Source organism: Thunnus maccoyii, chromosome 15 (assembly GCF_910596095.1).
Source record: "Thunnus maccoyii chromosome 15, fThuMac1.1, whole genome shotgun sequence".
Taxonomy (NCBI): Eukaryota; Metazoa; Chordata; class Actinopteri; order Scombriformes; family Scombridae; genus Thunnus; species Thunnus maccoyii.
Genome location: NC_056547.1, coordinates 6,962,010 through 6,987,304, shown reverse-complemented (window position 1 = coordinate 6,987,304; position 25,295 = coordinate 6,962,010). Strand labels below are relative to the sequence as shown.

The 25,295-nt window shown below is 37.2% G+C and overlaps 2 protein-coding genes across 8 annotated transcripts; both read left to right on the top strand.

The window, feature by feature from the left end:
* The first annotated feature begins 582 nt into the window (after positions 1–582).
* LOC121913590 (H-2 class I histocompatibility antigen, Q9 alpha chain-like) lies at positions 583–24,703 on the top strand. 7 transcript variants are annotated; one of them, XM_042436270.1, is made up of 9 exons: positions 584–845; positions 1,475–1,622; positions 4,931–5,197; positions 6,139–6,420; positions 6,919–7,242; positions 10,715–10,819; positions 23,739–23,756; positions 23,972–24,056; positions 24,143–24,703. In XM_042436270.1, the coding sequence occupies exons 2-8, from the start codon at positions 1,571–1,573 to the stop codon at positions 24,049–24,051; spliced, it is 1,128 nt and encodes a 375-aa protein (XP_042292204.1). In that variant the 5' UTR covers positions 584–845; positions 1,475–1,570; the 3' UTR covers positions 24,052–24,056; positions 24,143–24,703. The 7 variants fall into 7 exon arrangements, 6 of the variants coding, with proteins under 6 accessions (XP_042292203.1, XP_042292204.1, XP_042292206.1 ...); XM_042436272.1 differs by lacking the exons at positions 10,715–10,819; positions 23,739–23,756; positions 23,972–24,056; positions 24,143–24,703 and adding exons at positions 8,459–8,563; positions 8,840–8,857; positions 9,095–9,158; positions 11,775–12,227 and having other exon boundaries at positions 585–845; XM_042436271.1 differs by lacking the exons at positions 10,715–10,819; positions 23,739–23,756; positions 23,972–24,056; positions 24,143–24,703 and adding exons at positions 8,459–8,563; positions 8,840–8,857; positions 9,095–9,158; positions 9,399–9,486 and having other exon boundaries at positions 585–845.
* Positions 17,005–21,391, top strand: LOC121913642 (H-2 class I histocompatibility antigen, K-K alpha chain-like). The gene is made up of 3 exons (XM_042436378.1): positions 17,005–17,476; positions 19,219–19,485; positions 21,099–21,391. The coding sequence occupies exons 1-3, from the start codon at positions 17,419–17,421 to the stop codon at positions 21,389–21,391; spliced, it is 618 nt and encodes a 205-aa protein (XP_042292312.1). The 5' UTR covers positions 17,005–17,418.
* Positions 24,704–25,295: the final 592 nt, after the last annotated feature.

Genomic DNA, 25,295 nt, shown 5'->3' with positions numbered 1-25,295 from the left:
CACTGCTCTTATAGTCAGCTGTCCCTTAGATGATGAGGTTGTGTGTTTGATACCTGCTCACTGCAGTGCTACTCATAATATTGCTGTCATGTACAAAGTTGCTTTCCATCTCTATCATGTACCATAAGTCAATTCCTCTCTAGCTCACTTTAACATTATTACCTGAAGTGTGGATTGCTATTCTTGTTAAATTCATCTTTTCCGATTTTACAGATCCAGTCTGAGTAATCCAGTGGTTTAAGTTCATGTTACTTCTTAACTCCTTTTAGATCCAAAGGTTGTGAGTTCGAGCCCTGCTTAGGGCAGAGCTCAGTAGAGTTGAAGGATGAAGGAGTCCAGGTGATGTCAATCTGCTTAATGAGCTGAGCTGAGCTCAACTGCTTTTTTGTCAAGTTCATGCAATTGACAGACTAAAGATCAAAATTTGACCTGGCATTGCTATGTAATATGTTAGCTCAGTGCATAGCATGTGTTATACGAGTGGCGTAGTCTCTTTAAGAAATAGCCCAGTGCATAGGAAGTGCGCATGACGCATGTGCATGGTCGAGCAAGAGCGAGAGAGCGAGCGGGTGTGACTGTGTTAGAGGCGACCGAAGCAGTGAGAGAGACGGTTAAGTTAGCAGTTGGCTGTGACAGTAATAGTACAGTGTATGTACAGGTTGAGTTGTTCTGACAGAGAATAAATGCTGCAACTCCTCAAGATTAAAGCTGAATTCCCGTTTCTTGCTTGCTACCTGTTGATAAAGTGGAGGGAGTTAACCCCGAAGTTAGCGGTGACTTCGGTCCTGGAGTAGTAAACAAAGTCTCCCCTGTGTGACCACGGTCTGGACGCTGAAGCAGGAAAGGTTAACACATGTCTGTCTTACAAACATGAAGGTGCAGGTTCAAGTCTACCATTTGCTGATTTTAATCTTGGTAGATTTTTCAATAGTGTTCAGCTTCCAGTTATGCAATCTAAATTCGCTTTCAGCAATCACACGCAATTTCTACAGAAATTGCATTTTCTAGTTGATATTGTGATCAGGACTGTTGTAAACCTCAGGACATCCACACAGAACACAAGACCAAGAATATCACTGCAGGATGTGTGTCTGCAACTGTGTTACTGCAACCCCACAAGCTCCAGAGAGCTGATCTGTAGCTGACAGTGACCTCTGACCTCCCAGAAAGTGATCACATCTCTGTTCATTACATTACATCAGCCTTCAAAACATTATACGTGTTATATTACAAGTATTATTATATGTGTTATAATACGATCTCAATGCGCTGACAAAGCTGAGAAACCCAAAAATAAAGTCCAGTATGCCTGAACTTTAGAAGAAGAAAATAAAGTCCAGCAAGCCTGGAAATATTAACTATTTAATAACCTATTTCTGTCAGTTTTACCCAGATTTAAGTGACGTCGACGCTTATACTAAATTCCCATTGGCTCAGATGGAGGCTTGAGCGCGCCTGTTTTTTGTACCCTCAGGTCAGCCTGGATGATCATGGGAGTTGCACAGTCTGTTTGTCTCTGGAGAAAGAAAACTACTCGTTGTCGGTAAAGTTGTAGAGACTGAAGTTCAGAATGAAGATGTTGGTTTTTCTGGCCCTCTTGGGTCTACACAGCGCGGCGGCAGGTGAGTCAATATAGTGTTTTTTTGTTTGTTTTAAGTCGGTTGATGGTAAAAGAAAAGACTATATATCTGTAGACGTGACTATATGAACTTAAGGTTTCATAGTATTAGATGTTTAGCTCTTTGACTTCCTCGCAGATAATAGAAATTTTTTAAAAGTCACAAACTCATTATTTTAAAGTTCACTTTAACACGAGTTGATTAATCCATATTTTTTGGGTAATCTGTTGAATTTTTGGCACAATGGATTCTATATTTCTGAGAGGGACTATTGGAACGTATATTTCTCTTCTTTAACTATCTTTAATCAGGGCCATTATTTTATTCTATAATATTTTATCAGGATCTTTATGATCGATTCGGTCCGAGCGCGTTCTGGACAAAATGGCAGCACAATTACGCAGCGCAAAATAGTCCAACACACACTCAGATAAATAAAGAAAAAAGGGAAAACATAACTAAAATACAACTAAAAAAAGTAAACTCAACTTTAACGTAGTCTTGAAGTTGTCCATGACGTCATGTTTTCTATTAAAATTTACACATTTATGTTTCAAACAAACAACAATGATAAAGATCACATCCTCAGTCAGTGTGTAACCGTTAATTTAGTGATATTAATCATTACTTATTATTTTAGAAATGATGTAAATGTATTAAACCCTTTTCAAAGTCTTGAAGACGTCACTACATTTCATCTTAAGTGTGTATAATTAACATCTACAGGCTACTGAGAAGGTTTTTTTTTTTTATTTATTTATTTGTAATGTAATTGTATTGATGCTACTGAAGCCAAACAACTTCCTGCTCTGGTGGCACAATATTTAATATCATTCACTAATGTATGTAAACTAAATTACTGACATTCATCATTTATTTTGTTCAACGACTCAAATATAAACTTATAAAATAACACAGATCCCATGTTCAAAATGACTTAATACTGAGTTTTGTAAGTTTTGTTATGTTTTAATATTATGTCTTAATGTAATTTGTTAATCAAATAGTCGTTAAAGTGATTTCTTAAGCAAAAATGTGAATTGTAGTGTTTCTTATAGTTCTATGACAGTAAACTTTTGGTTTTTGACTTTTGGTTGGACAAAACAAAACATTTGAAAATGTTACTGTGGGATCTGTGAACTTGAAATGGACATTTTTCACTATGTAATGATATTTTATGAAACAAATAATGGATTAATTGAAAAATGATTACTAGATTATTTGATAATGAAAATAATTGTTAGCTGCAGCCCTAATTAGATCATATTGATAATTTGTTTAATCTACTAATAAGAAATAGATTTATTAGACATTTTTTTTCTGACCAGTTCAGAATTGTTCAAGTGCAGCTTAATAGTTTAACATCACAGAAATTTGATCTACATGCATTCAGACATCAGAGGGTTCAGGTTAATGGATTAAAGGAACTGCTGCATCAAACCAGACATTACAATAAAAACACATTAAATAAGGACACATGTGCAAACATCAGCCTGAGATAAAACAACCGAGCAAATTAGTCACAAAGCCTTTCACACTGTTAAAACTGACAAAGATTTAAAGACATAATTCTCAGAACATAAACATCTTAGTACATAAATGACAGAGGACAGAGGAGGATCATGAAATAAACAATAATTTGATTGTTAAAACTTACAGACACTTGTAGAAAGTTTATTCTGTTGAAACTCTGGAATAAAGTTTTGGAATCAGGACTAAGAGTGAATAATGATCAGTTCATGTTGGATATTAGAGTTAATAAATAATCTGCTTTTAATCCAGTATAAACTGATACTAATAGAAACAGTACAGAATGAATACATGAGAGTAAAAATATCACCCAAGAGAACTTTGTTAAATATAGAGCTGTAAACATTTCTCTGTGATTGTCAACAATTCAGAAGATTTGGTTTTACACCAAATATTTGTTATCAAAGATTTTGGAAGTGAAACTTAAATATAATTCTTCAGTTGACATAAATAAAGATGTACGAAAATGAGGTTCACAAATGTCAGGGTCTGATTTTTTTTATACTCAAACATTTAAAATCCACAAAAATTCTGACAACAACATCAGGAAAATGAAATTAATTGTTATTTAATGATGAAAAATGACAACAGCAATAGAAAAGAGCTAAACAACCCACTTCTAAACTGTATAAGTAGAAGTGCTTAAAACCTCAGGAAGAAGAAACCTAAGTTGTCGTCGTTCACAGTTTACAGTATAAAGACCATAATGGATGGAATATAATCAAATGCAAAACTAGTACAACACACACTCGGATAATAAAGAAAATAGGAAAACGCATTAAGCATTAGAATTTTTGGACAGTTTTTCAAAACTATACATTAAAAGATTTGCACTTGTCCATTTACTTTTGTCCAGATGTTTCAAAAGAAACGACAATGATGAAAATCAAGACCCCAGTCATTGTGTGTAGTGGTTAATTTAGTGCTTAGTCATTTTAGAAATGATGTTAATAGGGTCCTTAAGTCGGTTCACTTATTAGGCATAATTATTGGATTTCAATACATTTCATTCAAACTGTGTACAATTAACATCTGCATGCTACTGTTAAGGTTTTGGACTTTTATTTTTTTAACCATTCGATGATACTGTTTTCATATTGGCACCTCCTAAAGCCAAATAACTTCCTGCTTCGTTAATATCCACGATCTTACATTGTAAGAGGATTTATTATTCAAGAAGTATCCTTTTTTAATCACTTAAGTGTCATTTCCAACACAAACCTTTACTCAAAGTATAAACTGTAATCTGGGACCAAATAACACATTGTTTTCCACTTGAAAAAGGATCAGGGAGAGAAAAAATATTATGTAACATAGCCCCCTGTCATAATGATAAATAACAATAATAATAAACATAGATTTCTTTCCTACTAAAGATAAATTAAGTTCAAATACTCTGTATATTTTCTTACATTATCTAATACTTACAAAACATTTTGTAAGTATTAGATAATGTAAGTCATTACAGCCATGGACAATAATTTGATATGATATTAACTGATTAATTAACATATATATATTAAGTTTCAATATTAATGCATTTTTGTGGAAATTTGCATTGAATAAGAGTTTTACATTACTGCCTAACAAAACGTGTGAAGAATTGCGCATATATACAAAAGTTTAGGGTTTAGACAAAATGATTATTGAATTCTATATGTCTAATTCATTGTGCAAACTTATGATGCCATAATGTAGTTTATTGTAGTTGTTTGTTGTTATATAATAATTTAGTTTTGACTCATTATTATTAATATGTGCATTATCTGTTTCTTTTACAGTGACTCACTCTCTGAAGTATTTCTACACTGCATCTGTTGGAGTACCAAACTTCCCAGAGTTTGTGATTGTTGGCTTACTTGATGATGTTCAAATGGATATCTGTGACAGCAACACTAAGAGAGCAGAACCCAAAGCAGACTGGATGAACAAAGTCACAGCAGATGATCCACAATACTGGGAGCGTCAAACTCAGACCTGTTTGGATACCCATCGGTCCTTCAAAGGAAAGATCGGCATTGTAAAGCAGCGCTTCGGCCAAACTGGAGGTTTGTTTATGTTTCACTGTTTATTGATAAAATGTTGTTTATGCTTTCATCCTGTTTATTTGATGATTGATAATGAAAAGAATCATTAGTTGCAGCTCTAAATATATAGTAGAAGTACAGATTAGATTAGATTAACTCTACTGTAGTGACCACAGTGTGTTGGTTCATCCCAGCAGGCAGCATCAAGCCAACATCTGCAGGTGGAAACAGCTGTTGGTTGTATGAAATGATTGACTGATGGATGGACCAATCAGGACACACAGACTGCCTCCCAGTCTCCATAATGGTCCTGCTGGTGTCTTCCTTGTTCTGACCAGTTGTAGTAACACACTGCAGAACAGGACACACACACACACACAAACACACACACACACACACTAGTGACTAATCCTGAATAAAACTCTCCTTCAGTGGAAGCTTCTGGAGCTTCAGGACAGTCTAGTCTGTAGTTTCTCACAGGAAGAGGATGTTGTTGGACTGATCCACTGGCTGCAGGGTTTCAGTGGATGTAATGTTCAGTCCAGGATCAGGTTTAATCTGTGTGTGTTAGTCAGGACTCCACCTCTGTGTGTGTGTGTGTGTGTGTGTGTGTTCCTGCAGATCACATGAAGTCACACCACCTTCAACTGTGTAGATAAAGTGTGTGTTGGTCTCAGTGGAGGCAGTGTGTCTCTGTGGTAAAGACAGGAAATGGACTCTGTTTCCCAGCAGTCTCTGCCTCTCTGTCTCTCTCTGACTCGTCCACACTGTCCAGATGATGATTGGCTGTGAGTGGTTTCCATCCAGCCAATAACAGCAGAAGGTGTAGATCTTCTGTTTTGGTGTGTGTGGATCAGTGTGTCTCTGTGGTGAAGATGTGATATCTGATATACTGATGATAGCTGACTGTGTTGAGATCTCACTCTGGTTTACTGCAGTCTGTGTCTCTGTCTCTCTCTCAGGTGCCCACATTGTCCAGAACATGTACGGCTGTGAATGGGACGATGAGACTGATAAGGTGGTTGATGGTTTCTTTCAGTTTGGTTATGATGGAGAAGACTTCATTAATTTTGACCTGAAGACAGAGACATGGATCGCTCCAAAACAGGAGGCTGAAATAACCAAAAATAAGTGGAATAACAACAAAGCTTTGATCGCACAGACAAAGAACTACCTCACCCAGACTTGTCCTGACTGGCTGAAGAAGTACGTGAACTACGGGAAGAGCTCTCTGATGAGAACAGGTAAAATCACATGACCTGATGTAGTTTCATGGACACAACAATGTTAATAAGCCTCCTCTGTTTCTAACTTACAGTAACATTACAATAAACATGAACCAACGTACAGAGAGCCACTGTGTCTCAGTTTACACACATTTCTCTTTCATTTTCTCTCTCACCTCTCTTCATCTCTCTGCCTCCCTCCACCTTTACCCCATTTTCTCTCTGTCACTCTCTCACACATTTATCACCACTCTTTTTCTCCATTTCTGTCTCTTTCTCTTTCACTGTCCTCCTCTCTTTCTAATCTAGTCTTTCACTTCTCACCTCTCTTCATGTCTTTCTTCTCCTCTGTCCCTCCCTCCTTTTCTCAATCACACTTCAATGAGGTTTATTTGCATGTCATATATACTGTATATTTGTGTTACTAAATACATTACACCAAAAAGGAATGATAATATTAATATAAGTTAAATAATAATAAAGAAACTATAAACTGTCTTTGTTTTTACACTCCAGACCTTCCCTCAGTGTTTCTCCTCCAGAAGACTCCCTCCTCTCCAGTCAGCTGCCACGCTACAGGTTTCTACCCTCACAGAGCTGAAATGTTCTGGAGGAAAGATGGAGAGGAACTTTATGAGGAACATGGAGAGATCCTCCCCAACCATGATGGATCCTTCCAGATGAGTGTTGACTTGGACCTTTCATCAGTCAAACCTGAAGACTGGAGGAGGTTCGAATGTGTGTTTCAGCTCTCTGGTCTAAAGGACAACATCATCACCAAACTGGACAAAAGAGAAATTCAGACGAATTTTGGCAAGACTGGAATCAGAAGTGATGGATGTAGGAAACACATTTAGTTTATATTATATTTATTTATATTTTAATTATTTATGACAGATGGGGTTGTTTATCTGCTTTAATGGTTTGTTTTCTTGTTTCTGTTTTTTAAGTCATCTAGATTTCATTTGTCTCTTTGGACTCCAGAAGAATTCATGAGAAGTTTTTAATCTTTAATTTTTTCAAATGATCAGATGAAATTAAATTGTCTTTTAAATTATGTATGTTTTCCTCCTAAGTACATTTTCTATGTTCTGTAAAATGTTGCCTGATCACAAAGTTTATTTCTTCTCTGGTTGTTAATTTGGTTCAAGTCTAACTGATCGTTTAGCCGTTAATGCAACCAGACAGTTTTTATCTGTATGAAAGTATCAGGAAAGGTAAGAAAACCAGAACTGCATATAAATGTGGGAAAGTGACTCAGAAAAACTATTTCATTACTGATCAATCAATACTCTCCTAAAAGTATAATGAGAATTAACAGATTACTCAATGAGGAAAGTAATCACATTACTTAATTATTTACAGACATGAGCAGCATTTCCTTCACTCTTCACTCTTGATCCTCAGCTGATCTGATCTTTTCACTATTATCTGTAATGAGATGAGGTTCTTCTGCAGGTTTGATGTGAGCGTGTTTTCTGATCAAGTACTTTGACATGTTGCTTGTTGAGTTTTCTGCCACTGACAGGTGATTCTGACCTGGACACAACTTAGATTTTCTGCTTTTATTCTCATCTTTACGTGGTGCGTGTAGCATGAAGGATATTTCCACATGCCAGAGCATCAAGCCTCCTCTAACATCTTTATTTATGTTTTCCCCTCACACAAGTGATATTACAGCAGTCTAAGGCACTGTTATTTCATTAGATAGATATTTACACAAATTTAAATTTTGCGTGTCAAAGCATTATTATGTTCAACATTATAACAGTTTTCAACAGGCCAGTATTGTAATGTAACCACTAAAATTCAAACAGTAATGTTTTGCACGTCTGTGTTTCTGTTATAACTAATGAGATTACAGTAAAACTTGATGGTTTTAACTCCCAACACTGATAGTTCACTAAAACACACTCAGCATCAGCATGTTTGTCTTGTTCTTGTGACTTCCTTTCAAATACTTATATGACTTAAGTTGTGTTACTAAATATAATCTGATCCATTTAGTGATTAAAGAGTGAGATAAATAAAGTTGAATGTTGTGTTTGGGTTCCAGGTTCTTCAGAGTTTCCTGTTGGTGTTGTCATTGGAGTTGATGTCGTACTGCTGCTCCTGGTAGCCGCCATCGTTGGATACGTCCTCTGGAAAAAGAACAATAATGGTGAAAAATAAAAGATGGTTTTACTCATCATAAATCCCTTTTTTACTTCACAGATGTATTTAATATACATGTCTCTGCTATTGTTTTGGTGTTAATGTTGTTATAATATCATATATATTACTTCTGGTGATTCAAAGTCCATAAAATGTAAATATTTGATTTATGATTAGTTGACATATCTTGTAATAGTGATACAGATGTTGCTGTTTTCTCTTTGTGTTCTCTCATAAATATTGAATAAATAATAACTGTGTAATACTGTTTTCTGTATTTCAGGGTTTAAACCTGCTAACAATAAGTATTTTAATATTAAATTTTGATATTTTTAATCTGCTTATTCTTGTAATATTTGGATGTCACTTGACAACATTATGTTAAAATATTTTAAAATTATGAGAAATATTAAACTGTCAATATGAACAACTTGACAGAAAGTCAGATGTTAGTAATTCATCACTCATGTCCAGTTTGTCTCTCATGATAAAACTCTTCTTTTCTTCTTTTCAAATGAAATTGTTTTTCTTTTTGCAGCTTCAGGCACTTCTTCATCATCATCTTCATCATCGGCTCAAGTTCCAGTTCCTAACTGATGACAGTGAGTACTTCATTGTGTCAACTTAGCTCACTGAACTAAACAATATAATACTACTAACAGTCACCCAAACTGTTGTTTTTTTTAAAGGTGAAAACACAATTTAGACATGAACTTGTGATGAACCAGATGTTTTAGATTGAAGAAGTCAGTCTTATGAAGCATTTCTCAGTGTGAGATCCAGTATAACTACAGAAAAATGTTGACTTTGTGTTTTTATTATAACACAGATGTGTGAAAAAGGACAGGATGGTTATGATGGAGAAGACTTCATAGTATTGGACCTGAAGACAGAGACATGGATCGCTCCAAAACCACAAGCTGTCATCACCAAACACAAGTGGGATCATAAGAGAGCTCAGACAGTACAGTTCAAACATTACCTCACCCGGGAGTGTCCTGACTGGCTGAAGAAGTATGTGGACTACGGGAAGAGCTCTCTGATGAGAACAGGTAGAGTCACATGACCTGATGTAGTTTCATGGACACAACAATGTTAATAAGCCTCCTCTGTTTCTAACTTACAGTAACATTAGAATAAATATGAACCAACATACAGAGAGCCACTGTGTCTCAGTTTACACACATTTCTCTTTCATTTTCTCTCTCACCTCTCTTCATCTCTGCCTCCCTCCACCTTTACCCCATTTTCTGTCTCTCTAACTGTCCTCTTTTTCTAATCTAGTCTCCCACTCCTCACCTCTCCTCACCTGTCTTTCTTCTCCTCTGTCCCTCTCCCTTCCTTCCCTTCTATGTTCTGTAAAATGTTATTTGATCACAAAGTTTATATCTTCTCTGGTTGTTAATTTGGTTCAAGTCTAACTGATCGTTCAGCCGTTAATGCAACCAGACAGTTTTTATCTGTATGAAAGTATCAGGAAAGGTAAGAAAACCAGAACTGCATGTAAATGTTGGAAAGTTACTCAGAAAAACTATTTCATTACTAATCAATCAATACTCTCCTAAAAGTATAATGAGAATTTACAGATTACTCAATGAGGAAAGTAATCACATTAGTTATTATTTACTTGTTCAGAATTTACAGACATGAGCAGCATTTCCTTCACTCTTCACTCTTGATCCTCAGCTGATCTGATCTTTTCACTATTATCTGTAATGAGATGAGGTTCTTCTGCAGGTTTGATGTGAGCGTGTTTTCTGATCAAGTACTTTGACATGTTGCTTGTTGACTTTTCTGCCACTGACAGGTGATTCTGACCTGGACACAACTTAGATTTTCTGCTTTTATTCTCATCTTTACGTGGTGCGTGTGGCATGAAGGATATTTCCACATGTCAGAGCATCAAGCCTCCTCTAACATCTTTATTTATGTTTTCCCCTCACACAAGTGATATTACAGCAGTCAAAGGCACCGTTATTTTATTAGATAGATATTTACACAAATTTAAATAAATTTTCAGCATCTTTCTTGTTTGTGTTATTCTTATGAACTTTTTCAAATACTCAAATGACTAAAGTTGTGTTAATAAATATAATCTGATCCATTTAGTGATTAAAGAGTGAGATAAATAAAGTTGAATGTTGTGTTTGGGTTCCAGGTTCTTCAGAGTTTCCTGTTGGTGTTGTCATTGGAGTTGTTGTCGTGCTGCTGCTCCTGGTAGCCGCCATCGTTGGATACGTCCTCTGGAAAAAGAACAATAATGGTGAAAAATAAAAGATGGTTTTACTCATCATAAATCCCTTTTTTACTTCACAGATGTATTTAATATACATGTCTCTGCTATTGTTTTGGTGTTAATGTTGTTATAACATCATATATTTTACTTCTGGTGATACAAAGTCCATGAAGTTTTAAAATATTTGATGTACAATAAGTTGACATATCTTGTAATTGTGATACAGATGTTGTTGTTTTCTCTTTGTGTTCTCTCATAAATTCTGAATAAATAATAACTGTAATACTGTTTTCTATATTTCAGGTTTTAAACCTGCTAACAGTAAGTATTTTAATATTAAAAAAAATGATATTTTTAATCTGCTTTGTCTATCCTTGTTTATCTGCTATTTGGATGTTTCTTGACATTATAATATAAAAATATATAAAAATTATGAGAAATATTAAAATGTCAACTGACAGAAAGTCAGATGTTAGTAATTCGTCACTCATGTCCAGTTTGTCTCTCATGATAAAACTTTTCTTCTTTTTAAATCAATTGTTTTTTCTTTTTGCAGCTTCAGACACTTCATCTTCATCTTTATCATCTGTTAAAGTTCCAGTTCCTAACTGATGACAGTGAGTACTTCATTGTGTCAACTTAGCTCACTGAACTAAACATATATAATACTACTAACAGTCTCCCAAACTGTTGTTTTTTTAAAGGTGAAAACACAATTTAGACATGAACTTGTGATGAACCAGATGTTTTAGATTGAAGAAGTCAGTCTTATGAAGCATTTCTCAGTGTGAGATCCAGTATAACTACAGAAAAATGTTGACTTTGTGTTTTTATTATAACTCTGATGTGTGAAAAACAAATTCAACCAATAACCTTTTTGCCCAGAAATATCTCATATTAAATTAAATGAAACAGGCTGCATTGTATGAACACTAACAGATTCGATATTCCACCTTGTTTGTCTGTTTATCCGTCTTGACAGACCAGTGAACATTAGAAGAGGATGATGAACTTCAGTAAATGACTCTGCCCTCAAACAATATTCTTTGTCACAGAATATCTGCTTCTGATTTACAACAACAGGCAAAATTTCACAAAAGTTATTTTATTGAATACTGATATTGAAGAACCTGAACCTGTTGTTTACTGTGTTTACCTGCATTCCTGTTTCATTCCTGCGACTGCTGTTAAATGCAGGTTATTTTTTGTTAAATGTGTGACAGTCATAGCTTGAAGCATCACTTTCCTCCGCTGTGAGTAAAAAACATCTGGAGAGAACTGATGCAGCTGTCCAGCTGTTTGTGCAGATGTTTTGTGGAGAGGGATCACTGCAGCAGCTTCCAGAGACCAAAGACATGAGGAGAGAAACAAGAAAGAGCACAGAGTCACATCATGTTTGTTTCTTAATGTCCATAAACAGGATCTTGTGTTTGAATTTATACTATGAACACTTGACTAAATGATTTTCCTTTTGTCACAGGTGAGTTTATAAAAGACTTTAATTGAAGCAGACTTTGGTTTAACACAGTTCTTGTTGGATGTCAGAGTGTCATGTCATTGTGCAGCAGTTCAAATCTCTCTATCATGGTGTGTAAATGATTTCTAATCTGTACAGCTGTTTGTGTGGGTGTTTACTTCAGAATTACCTTCTTTTTTTTTTTTAATATAAAGTTTTACATACTGACCTGGATTTTGATATTCACTTAGAAATTACACCAGTCAGATATTATATGTAGATACTAAATTGATTAAAGCTGAAAAATATTTCATAATCTTGTGTTGTAAACTGTTTTTTGATTAGAACGATTTCGTTCAAAGACATTTTTTCTTTAATTTCTCTCAAATGTATTTGTCATTGTTCATTTTTCTTTAGGATCCATTCTGTCATTACAGGCTGTGTCTTTGGTTTGGTGATTATTGAGGACATTTGTGTGAATGAGAGTGTAATATCTCATTTTTACTACAACTTGTACAGATTAGGGTTTTATAAATGAATAAAGTGCCTCTGAAAACCCAGTTAAGACTTATCTGTTTATTTGAGCTTCATAGTTTAAGGATTTTTCAGGAATTCTGCCTTGTTACAAGTTTTGTTTTGATTCAGGAAGCAGTGAGGCTGTTCAATAACACTAAATACATTTTCAATGGATTTAATTTTTACTTAATTTCTTCTTATTTCATGAATACATGTGACGAGAGTCATTTATTATCACAATGATTTGACAGATTGACACCAACAGAAAGTCAGGTGATATCCTCAGGTGGTTTCCCATCAACAGCTCAGAGGAAGATACATAATCTAACCAGAGGGGCTGCTGTTACACTGCTGACTCCTCTGTAAAGGTAAACTCAGTATTCAACTCAAGGTTCCATCATTAGTGAGCTGGAAGAGCTTCAACCAGAGTTCAAGCCTCAGTAGCTGCATCTCAGTTCCCTTAATTGCATCCACGTTTCCTCACTTGCGTCTTCTCTTTGCGTCTTAGTTCCTCCCACTAAAGATGGAAGGAAAAGATGCGAGGAGAGAGGAAACGAGGAAATATGGTTTTAGAGAAACCATAGTACTAGAATTAAGTACTAGAACTAGGGTTACAAAATAGTAACCTTCATTTCTCCTCTCTAAACTTCTCCGATCGTTCTATTTAAATAGCCTAACAGTTTGAGACTCTTATTTGTTTTATGAGAGATAAAATTATTCAAATAATAATAATAATATGTACTCTACTGTATATATATATAAAATCCCTCTCCCTCTCATCCCCCTCCCATGGGGTGGTGGTGGTGTGTCTTCCTCAAGCTCGGGTCCACTACCAGAGGCCTGCTGTGAGTTTGAGGGTTCTGCGCAGTATCTTAGCTGTTCCTAGAACTGCTTGGCTTGGTCATTCTCAACCACCTTAGAAGGTGTCTTCCATTGTGACCTTGGGACCTCCAACCCATACTCAATGCAGATGTTCCTGTACACTATGCCAGCCACTTGGTTATGGTGTTCCATGTACGCTGTTCCTGCCTGCATCTTACACCCTGCTATTATGTGCTGAACTGTCTCAGGAGCATCTTTGAACAGCCTGCACCTGGGGTCCTGTCTGGTATGGTAGATCCCTCCTCTATTGATCTTGTACTGAGTGCCTGTTCTTGTGCTACCATGATTAGTGCTTCTGTGCTGTTCTTCAGTCCAGCCTTTTCCAGCTACTGGTAGGATTTCTTGATACCAGCCACTTCTTCTATCTGTTGGTGGTATATGCCATGTAGGGGCTTGTCCCTCCATGATGGTACCTCCTCCTCCTCCTCTGCATCATCGGGTTTCTGCTGCCTGAGGTATTCACTTAACAGTTCATCTTTGGGGGCCATATTCCTGATGTATTCCTGGATGTTGGTTGTTTTGTCCTGGACAGTGGCTCTGACGCTCACCAGTCCTCGGCCTTCCTCGTTCCACTTAGTGTACAGTCTCAGGGTGCTGGACGTGGGGTGAAACCCTCCATGCATTGTGAGGAGCTTTCTTGTCTTGATATCAGTGGCCTCTATCTCCTCCTTTGGCCAGCTTATTATACCAGCAGGGTATCTGATGACTGGCAGGACGTACGTGTTGATGGCCCGTATCTTGTTCTTCCCATTCAGCTGACTTTTCAGGACATGCCTTACTCTGTGTAGGTATTTGGCTGTGGCTGACTTCCTTGCAGCCTCCTCAAGGTTCCCATTTGCCTGCGGGATCCCAAGGTATTTGTAGCTGTCCTGAACATCTGCAATGCTGCCTTCTGGTAGTTCAACCCCCTCCATTCTGATCATCTTCGCTCTCTTCGATACCATCTGACCACACTTATCTAGTCCAAATGACATTCTGATGTAGCCATTCTTTGAGATGATCTGGCTGAGGTGGTTCAGGCCTATGCAGAACAGCAGCAGGGATAGTGCATCACCTTAGTATATGACACACTTGATGGTAATTTGTGCAATTGGCTTTGAGTTGGCCTCTATAGTCATTTTCCACAGCCCCATTGAGTTCTTGATGAAGGCTCTTAGTATCCTGTTGATATTGTACATTTCCAAGCATTCCAGTATCCATGTGTGTGGCATTGAGTCATAGGCCCTCTTGTAGTCAATCCAGGCGGTGCACAGGTTGGTCTGCCTGGTCTTGCAGTCTTGCGTGACTGCTCTATCGACCAGTAGCTGGTGCTTAGCAACCCTGTTATTACTACTAATTCCTTTCTGGGCCCTGCTCATGTATTGGGCCATGTGCCTATTCATCTTAGCCGCTATGATGCCTGACAGGAGCTTCCATGTTGTACAGATGCAGGTTATTGGCCGGTAGTTGGATGGGATCGTGCCATTCTGGGGGTCCTTCATGATCAGGACTGTCCACCTTTGGGTTGACCACTCTGGGTGCGTCCCATCCATCAGCAGTTGGTTCATTTGTGCTGCCAGATGTTCATGGAGTGCAGTCAGTTTCTTTAGCCAGTAGGTGTGGGTCATGTCCGGGCCCGGTGCTGTCCAGCTCTTCATACCTGACACTCGTTCTTGGATGTCTGCCATTGTAATGGTTACTGGATCTTGTTCTGGGAGATTGCTGTGGTCTGCTCTTAGATCCACTAGCCACTGAGCATTGGTGTTATGTGATGCCTAATTATGCTCTTCCAGTATTGTTCAGTCTCAGCCCTGGGAGGATCTATTACCTTGCCACTGAGAGTACACTTTCCATGGTTCGGTGGAGAACATCCTATTTACTCTCCTGGCTTCTGCTTCTCCTGTGTATCTCTTCAGGCAGGAAGCCAGAGCTGTGAGCCTTTGGCAGTCTCCAGTGCCTCAGGTGTAGACAGCTTGTTGTACTTCCTGGGTATCCCTTTTGTCCCCACACCTTTCTGTAACTCTGAGAGTTGACTAACTTCTCTCTGTGTTGCCTTGATCTTGGCCTCCAGCTTCCTTTTCCATGGGGGGTGATGCTCTTTGTGGCTTATGGTGTTCATCTTGTAGCCAAGCATCTTCAGGATCACTGTTGCTGTGGTGTATATCAGCTGATTGGTCTCCGTGACGGTCCTAGTAGGGATAATACGTAGTGCTGCATTCACATCCTAGCAGACTTTCAGAGGGTACTTTGTCACTTAGCCTTGGTAATCAGCTAAGGGGGTGCCAGGTGTCCAGTTTAGTCATGATAGTCATTCTTAGGTCAGTTGCCCTTGTGTTAAGGTCATAAGGGCTTGTTGGGGCTTGGTACCCAATCTCGGAGTGTGGGGAGGATGATGATATCTCCCCTCTGACCTGTCGTCCTGGCTCAGCATGTTCGTCGTCCCTCATCAATATAAATATATATATATATACTCACAGGGGCCTTTTACTTTGGATACTTTAAGGACATTTTGCTGATAATGCTTTTGTACTTTTACTTAAGTAGAATTTCAATTGCAGGACTTTTTTAATCCTGGAGAATTTTGACATTGTTGTATTACTACTTTTACTTGAGTAAAGTAATTTGAGTACTTCTTCCACCACTGCTGTCAAATTGTCGTGACTTCTTGACTGATTGAATTGTATTTTTTCAATCAGTTAATCTGTGTTCAATAATTCAATCAATTATCTATAAAGGACTTCTATAAATTGTAAACATTTTAGGGTGAAGATATTGTTATTGTAATTTTTAATAATGATGTAAATAAGTGCAAATAAAGTCAGGAAAAAATATTATAACATAACATAAGTACCGCAATTATACATCATTGTGTTTTGAAAAACCAAACCAACCAAATAATTGGATTAAGTCACATTTAGACCACATGGGATTATTATGATTATCATCACATAGTGTGCATAAACGTCTTGTGGCCTCTCTCGGTGCTGATCTTTCTTTCCCCTCTTCACATTTCTCAGTTTGTACATCCTCGACTCCTTCCCTCGCCTCCTCTCCTCGCGTCTTAATCCCTCTCACCTGAGATGCGAGCGGAGGAGGCGAGGAAGAGACAGGAGGAGAGAGGGGTCGAGGCAACAAAATGAGACATAATTGCTTCGGAGCCGTCATTCTAAAGCGACGTCAGTTAAATATGAAGGCGGCACAGCTGCATCATCTGTCCATTGTTTTGTTACAGTCTACCGCTGTATTTTATGATTTCTGTCAGATGAGCATCACAGTGTTCGTGACAACTTGTATATTTACTTTTTATTCAAATCACAACGTGTCATAATGTGACAAAGATGTACGGATGTCATACATTGTTATTTTTTATTTAACACGCACACGCACATGTGTAGCCTTTATATATTTTATGGTTTGTATATGTGCATATGTGTGTCACGCCTCTTTTAAACGTCACGGGTGCCGAAAAACTTCCACAAAGGATACACCTGTGCATCCTCGCTCATAGCTCCTCCAGCAAGCCTCCTCTTTCCTCGAGATGCAATATGAGAATTGAGACATCCTTAAACTTTGCGTGCTGAGATGAGTTTCCGGGTCACAGGCAGGACAACGGAGAGAGGGGACGAGGAGGCACAAAATAGAGAAATGAGAAGAGCCCTTTGTTTACTAAATTCCCATTGGTTCAGATGGAAGATGAAGTGAGCGCCCCTACTTGTCCTACCCTCAGTTCAGCCTTGAGTCTCGTGAGGGAACCACAGCTTGTTAGACTCTGGATAAAGAAACTTAATGTAGGATGAAGATCTTGGTTTTTCTCACCCTCCTTGTAGTAGGTCTACACAGCGCGACGGCAGGTGAGTCAATAGTTTTTCTTTTTTTTAAGTCGGCTGATGGTAAAAGAAAAGGCTTTATATCTGTAGAGATGGCTACAAGAATTTAAGGTTTGTTTCATAGTATTACATGTTTAGGTCTTTGACTTCCTTGCAGATTATAGGAATGTTTAAAAAGTCAAAACTCATTATCTGAAAATTCACTTTAAATCCTGTCTGTGCAACGCGTTGATTAATCCCTGTTTTGAGTAACCTGATAAATGTTTGTCTAGATGACTAAAACTAAATAAATGATGACTAAAATGCAACAAAACACATTTTAAAGTACACTTAAATATAGCTGTACTTGCTACTTTTAGACTTTCTGTCCTGATCTTTTTTGTTCCTCTTTGTTTTCTGTCTGTCTAACTTAAGTTTCACTTTCCGCTAACTCAGTTGTTGATTTTGTCTGGTTACCCATGACTCTGAGTTTCTACTGGTCAGAAGCGAAGCTTTTTGCGCATGTTGCGTTTATCGCTGGTCCAAAGTTCAAATTACACAACTTTTTAAACTTCTCTTCTGAGTTCTTTATCAAATCAAAAATGAAAACAGTGATTTTGATGCTTTTCTTGTGTCGCTCTGTATCAGCAGGTAAGATTTACTGAAAACGTTTAGTAGCCTTACTATAATTGTGGACTTCTTTGAAGATACTGCTTTGGCTGCACTAAACATCATCAGACTTTTGCATACGGCCATATGTTTCTGGATTAGTTCATGTAGAATAATTGAGATAGACTTAGATTCATTTCTAACATGTTCATTAATTAATCATAAATTGTACTGGTATATTTAGAGCTCACTTTACATGTAGGTTAATGTCCTCAAACGACCAATAAGAGGGGCGCTGTGTTATATGATGATAATGCAGCTTGAATCTGTGCTTTCTATGTAAGCTCATGGATGAACTCAATATCAATATCAAAAATTATAATATCAAAAAGAATAGGAATGATGAAATACCTTCCTATTCATTAAAGTTTATTTTGTAATAAAGTAGATAAATAACCATTCAGTAATTTCTGACCTATGACCCACAGGTGCACTGACATGTATAGGCTACTGTTTATATTTATTATGTATAATTTGACTGAACATAGAAAAGAAGCAGCTTTTGCGTTTCTTTAAATGATCATAATTGAAAATACAGGCTTGTTTTACAAACATTAGTGATGTAAACACAAATTTAAAAGCACCAGGAGACATTTTATAATCAGACAGTGCATAAAAAAAATCTGATAATCACTTTTGGAGTTATGGTTCCAGTCCTGTGTTTTACTCTTTGTTTTTTTGGCTGATTACAATTTTTCACATTTCCCACAATTTCACTGCAAAAAGTGAAAGAAAACTTCACAAATTGTATCACATTTTTTGAGAAAAACTGCTGCAAAAATAATAACAAAATATAATTACCAAAAAAACACAAAACAAAAAAACAAAAAAAACACAAAATGCATCTATTAATGAAAGTCAGACATGTGAATGATCTGATGTCTAAATAATTGACTGGTTTAATATTTTATTTCAGAATAAATATGTTGTTAAAAACATAATTAATTAATTAATTAATTAATTAATTAATTATTAACTGCACAACAGAGATTGTCAGGAGGATGTACTGTAGCTCCGGTTGATTCTGTGCACAGGAAAATATTTTTATTTTATGTAAAAGTTATTTATAAAACAGTAATTGAGAAAACTGAAATGATGACATTAACTTTTTCTTACAGTGATTCACTCTCTGAAGTATTTCTACACTGGGTCCTCTCAAGTCCCAAACTTCCCAGAGTATGTGTCTGTTGGGATGGTTGATGAAGCTCAGATAAATTACTGTGACAGCAACACCAAGAGAAATGAACCCAAACAAGACTGGATGAGCAGAGTCACAGCAGATGATCCACAGTACTGGGAGAGGAACACTCAGATCTGTGTGGGTAACCAGCCGAGCTTCAAAGCCAACATTGAAACTGCAAAACAGCGCTTCAACCAAACTGGAGGTTTGTTTGTGTTTCAATGTTTACTGATAAAATGTTGTTTATGCTTTCACCCTGTTTGTTGTATAATAGTAAACAAATGTGAACACACACACAATCATTCCTCATCAACACTGTTTTATATGGAGCTTTACACTCACACACACTGAAACAGATTAAAACACACATTACTGAGACTGAGACTCCTGGATGCTGCTATACTGCACTGATCCAGTGTTTCTGTCCATCCCATAATAACCAACAGAGATTATTAACACTTTATCTCCACTAGATTAGATCAGAATAATCTACTGAACTGCCCACAGTGAGTCGGTCCAGAATAACTCTCCAGTAGAAACCTGTTTATCAACAGTTTTACAACACACAGCTGATAGAGGAACATTACGTACATTCTTAAACTACGGTGCAGGACTTTAAATGGGACACAGACTGCTTTTGCTGGGTCCCCATATGACAGAAGTAACATCTTTCTATAAAAAGCAAGAAATCTCTTAATGTCTGTCTGCCTGTTTGTATGTATGTGGGTTTGTCCATCACATATCTTGTGAACTGTTTATCTGATCTACTTCATACCTGGCGGGTGGATTGCTGGAGAAACGAGGAAGTGTAATGTCGATGTGTGAAGTTGTTTGGATGAGCCTTTCTTGAGAAATATATAAAAAATAGCTCATAAATAACATTGATAAAGTTGATTTGCTTCTTCTTCTTCTGCTCGTGGAGTCAACAAACAGAAATACGGACAGCGCCACTCTGCTATTGCAACCCACTTTGTGGTCGGAGGTGGGATTACATCTGTAGTGATAATGACTTGAAAACGTTTAAGAGACTTGAGTTCTTCTGTTGAACTGTGTAACGTTACTGTGAATGAAACTTGGCATCTACATTCAAGACTTAGTGCAGGATGTCTCAGGCACTTTCAGACATATATAAAAATACCTTATAAACAACATCGCTTCTTCTGCATATGGATTCAACAAGCGGAAATACAGACAGCACCATTCTGCCATTGCAACCCACACTGTAGTCAGAGGTGGGATTACACCCGTAGTCATAAGACCTACCATAGAGAATGAATTGAAAAGGTTTAGAGAGTTAAGCTCTATTCCCGTTCCTCATGCACGAGAACTTTGTATGTATGTTCCAGACATAGTGCAGGATGTCTCAGGCACGTTTTGAATGGGTAATACAGTTCATCCAATCAACTTCTGCTGTACTGTCTACTAATCCTCTGCATGAGAGGTGTTATGGGGAGGTGCACAACTCTCTCTAGGTACTGAGAAATCAACCCAGGCCACACCAGCTTCAACAGTGTAGATAAAGTGTGTGTTGGTCTCAGTGGAGGCAGTGTGTCTCTGTGGTAAAGACAGGAAATGTACTCTGTTTCCCAGCAGTCTCTGCCTCTCTGTCTCTCTCTGAGTCATCCACATTGTCCAGATGATGATTGGCTGTGAGTGGTTTCCATCCAGCCAATAACAGCAGAAGGTGTAGATCTTCTGTTTTGGTGTGTGTGGATCAGTGTGTCTCTGTGGTGAAGATGTGATATCAACTGATGATAGCTGACTGTGCTGAGATCTCACTCTGGTTTACTGCAGTCTGGGTCTCTGTCTCTCTCTCAGGTGTCCACATTTACCAGGTGATGTACGGCTGTGAATGGGACGATGAGACTGAAGAGGTTAATGGTTTCATTCAGTTTGGTTATGATGGAGAAGACTTCATAGTATTGGACCTGAAGACAGAGACATGGATCGCTCCAAAACCACAATCTGTCATCACCAAACACAAGTGGGATAATAACAGAGGTCAGACAGTACAGTTCAAACATTACCTCACCCAGGAGTGTCCTGACTGGATAAAGAAGTACGTGAACTACGGGAAGAGCTCTCTGATGAGAACAGGTAGAGTCACATGACCTGATGTAGTTTTTTGGACACAACAATGTTAATAAGCCTCCCCTGTTTCTAACTTACAGTAACATTACAATAAATATGAACCAACATACAGAGAGCCACTGTGTCTCAGTTTACACACATTTCTCTTTCATTTTCTCTCTCACCTCTCTTCATCTCTCTGCCTCCCTCCACCTTTACCCCATTTTCTCTCTGTCACTCTCTCACACATTTATCACCACTCTTTTTCTCCTCCTCCTCTCTTTGTTATCTAGTCTCTCACTTCTCACCTCTCTCCATCTGTCTTTCTTCTCCTCTGTCCCTCCCTGCTTTTCTCCGTCACACTTTAATGAGGTTTGTTTGCATGCGATATATACTGTATACATAAGTGCTACTAAAGCGTTTAAAAACATTACATCAAAGAGGAATGGTAATATATTCCAATATAAAGTAAATAATAATAAAGAAACTATAAACTCTCTTTGTCTTTACACTCCAGAGCTTCCCTCAGTGTTTCTCCTCCAGAAGACTCCCTCCTCTCCAGTCAGCTGCCACGCTACAGGTTTCTACCCTCCAAGAGCCGCACTGTTCTGGAGGAAAGATGGAGAGGAGCTTTATGAGGATGTGGAAAATGGAGAGATCCTCCCCAACCACGATGGATCCTTCCAGATGAGTGCTGTCCTGGACCTTTCATCAGTCAAACCTGAAGACTGGAGGAAATACGACTGTGTGTTTCAGCTCTCTGGTGTGAAGGACGACATCATCACCAAACTTGACAAAGCTGTGATCAGAACTAACGAAGGTAAGACTGGAATCAGAAGTGATGGAGGTAGGAAACACAGTTTAGTTTACTTTCATCTGATTTATATTTTGTTTATTTGTGACAGATGGGTTTTTTTGTCTCCTTCAGTGGTTTCTTTTGTTGTTTGTCTCTGTTTTTTAAGTCATCTAGATTTCATTTGTCTCTTTGGACGCCAGAAGAATTCATGAGAAGTTTTTAATCTTTCATTTTTCCAAATGATCAGATGAAATTCAACATTCTTTTAAATTATGTATGTTTTCCTCTTCAGTACAGTTTCTATGTTCTGTAAAATGTTGCCTGATCACAAAGTTTATTTCTTCTCTGGTTGTTAATTTGGTCCAAGTCTAACTGACTGTCTTAATGCTGAGAAAGTTTATTGAAACACTTGGCCAAGCGGAGAACTGAAACAGTGCACATTAAGGTGTTCTGCACAAGATGCTGTCTCTTCCCGTTCTGCCTTCTGAAGGTCTGAGTCTTAGTATTTAACCCAACAGATCAGCCTACAATATGAAAAATCAGTCTAATTGGTTCACTAGTTTCTAAACAAGGAACTGCACTTTAGCCGTGTTAGTTCAGGTCACGTTGCATGGATCCTCAGGTCACCGTCAGCACACTCTGGTTTGAATGTTTGATTATGCCGTGGAATCGATGCATTCACCTATCCGTGCTGTCTAGAGAGTCTCCAGCCATCTCCCTGACCTTGGTTACCGGGACAACGCTGGTTCACTCTTAACCAGATGTTTATCCCAAACATCACATATAGCTGCATATCCAAGGAGAGGCAGTTTCTCTCTCTGTAAGACTTGATGTTGTTTACTCTGTGACCTCAAGGCCCGTACTGGACCCAGTGTAACCCAATATGTAACCCCTGATGGAAAATTCCATAACAAAAGCATAATTATGTTCAACATTGTAACATAGTTTTCAACAGGCCAGTATTGTAATTTAACTAAAAAACATTCAAATAGTAATGTTTTGCATGTCTGTGTTTCTGTTAAAACTAATGAGATTATAGTAAAGCTTTATGGTTTTAACTCCCAACACTGATAGTTCACTAAAACACACTCAGCATCAGCATGTTTGTCTTGTTCTTGTGACTTCCTTTCAAATACTCAAATTGTGTTAATAAATATAATCTGATCCATTTAGTGATTAAAGAGCGAGATAAATAAAATTGGATGTTGTGTTTGGGTTCCAGGTTCTTCAGGCTCCCTGTGGGTGTTGTCATTGGAGTTGTTGTCGTACTTGTGGCCGTGCTAGCCGCCATCGTTGGATACGTCCTCTGGAAAAAGAACAATAATGGTGAGAGACAAAAGATGTTTTTACTCATCATAAAGGTTTTTTTTTTAACTTCATAGATGTATTTAATATACATGTCTCTGCTATTGTTTTGGTGATAATATTATAACAACATATATTTTACTTCTGGTCCATAAAGTGTAAATATTTGATTTATAATTAGTTGACATATCTTGTAATTGTGATACAGATGTTGCTGTTTTCTCTTTGTGTTCTTTCATAAATATTGAATAAATAATAACTGTGTAATATTGTTTTCTGTATTTCAGGGTTTAAACCTGCTAACAGTAAGTATTTTAAATATTAAAAAATTATATTTTTAATCTGCTTTTTTCCTTGGATGTCACTTGACAAAATTATATAAAAATATTTAATAATTATGAGAAATATTAAAATCTCAATATGAACAACTTGACAGAAAGTCAGACATTAGTAATTTGTCACTCATGTCCAGTTCTGTCTCTCATGATAAAATCAAATCAAATTGTTTTTCTTTTTGCAGTTTCAGACACTTTTTCATCATCATCATCATCATCATCATCATCATCATCATCAGCGGTTAAAGTTCCAGTTACTAACTGATGACAGTGAATACTTCATTGTGTCAACTTAGCTCACTGAACTAAACAATATAATACTACTAACATTTTCCCAAACTGTGTTTTTTTCAAAGGTGAAAACACAATTTAGACATGAACTTGTGATGAACCAGATGTTTTAGACTGAAGAAGTCAGTCTTATGAAGCATTTCTCAGTGTGAGATCCAGTATAACTACAGAAAAATGTTGACATGTTTTACAACAAAAGGCAAAAATAATTGAATACTGAGATTTAAGTACCTGAACCTGTTGTTTACTGTGTTTACCTGCATTCCTGCTTCATTCTTGTGCTTCGACTGCTGTTAAATGCAGGTTGCTTTTGGTTAAACGTGTGACAGTCAGACATAGATACCATATTGATTAAAGCTGAAAATGATTTCATAATCTTCTGTTGTAAACTGTTTATTTGATTAGAATATTTTCTTTCAAATATATATCTCTTTAATTTCTCGCAAAGTTTTTTTTATGGCTCCTATTTGTTATTTTCTTTAGGATCCATTCTGTCATTACAGTCTGTGTCTGTGGTTTGGTGATTATTGAGGACATTAGTGTGAATGAGAGTGTAATATCTCATTTAGACTACAACTTGTACAGATTCGGGTTTTATAAATGAATAAAGTGCTTCTGAAAACCCAGTTAAGACTTATCTGTTTATTTGAGCTTCATAGTTTAAGGATTTTTCAGGAATTCTGCCTCATTAAAAGTTTTGTTTTGTTTCAGGAAGCAGTGAGGCTGTTCAATAACACTAAATACATTTTCAATTGATTTATTTTTACTTAATTTCTCCTAATTTCATGAATATATGTGACCAGAGTCATTTATTATCACAATGATTTGACAAATCGACACCAACAGAAAGTCAGGTGATATCCTCAGGTGGTTTCCCATCAACAGCTCAGAGGAAGATACATAATCTAACCAGAGGGGCTGCTGTTACACTGCTGACTCCTCTGTAAAGGTAAACTCAGTATTCAACTCAAGTATCCATCATTAGTGAGCTGGAGGAGCTTCAACAAGAGTTCAAGCCTCAGTGTCCATCCCGCTAGAGTGTCCTTGAGTAAGAAAGACTCCCCACTACCTTTACTTAAACATAGTGTTGAGGTTCTTGTACTTTACTTGAGTATTTCCATTTGAAGCTACTTTATACCTTCACTCCACTACATTTCAGAGGGAAATATTGTACTTTCTGCTCCACTACATTTATCTGACAGCTTTAGTTACTTTTCA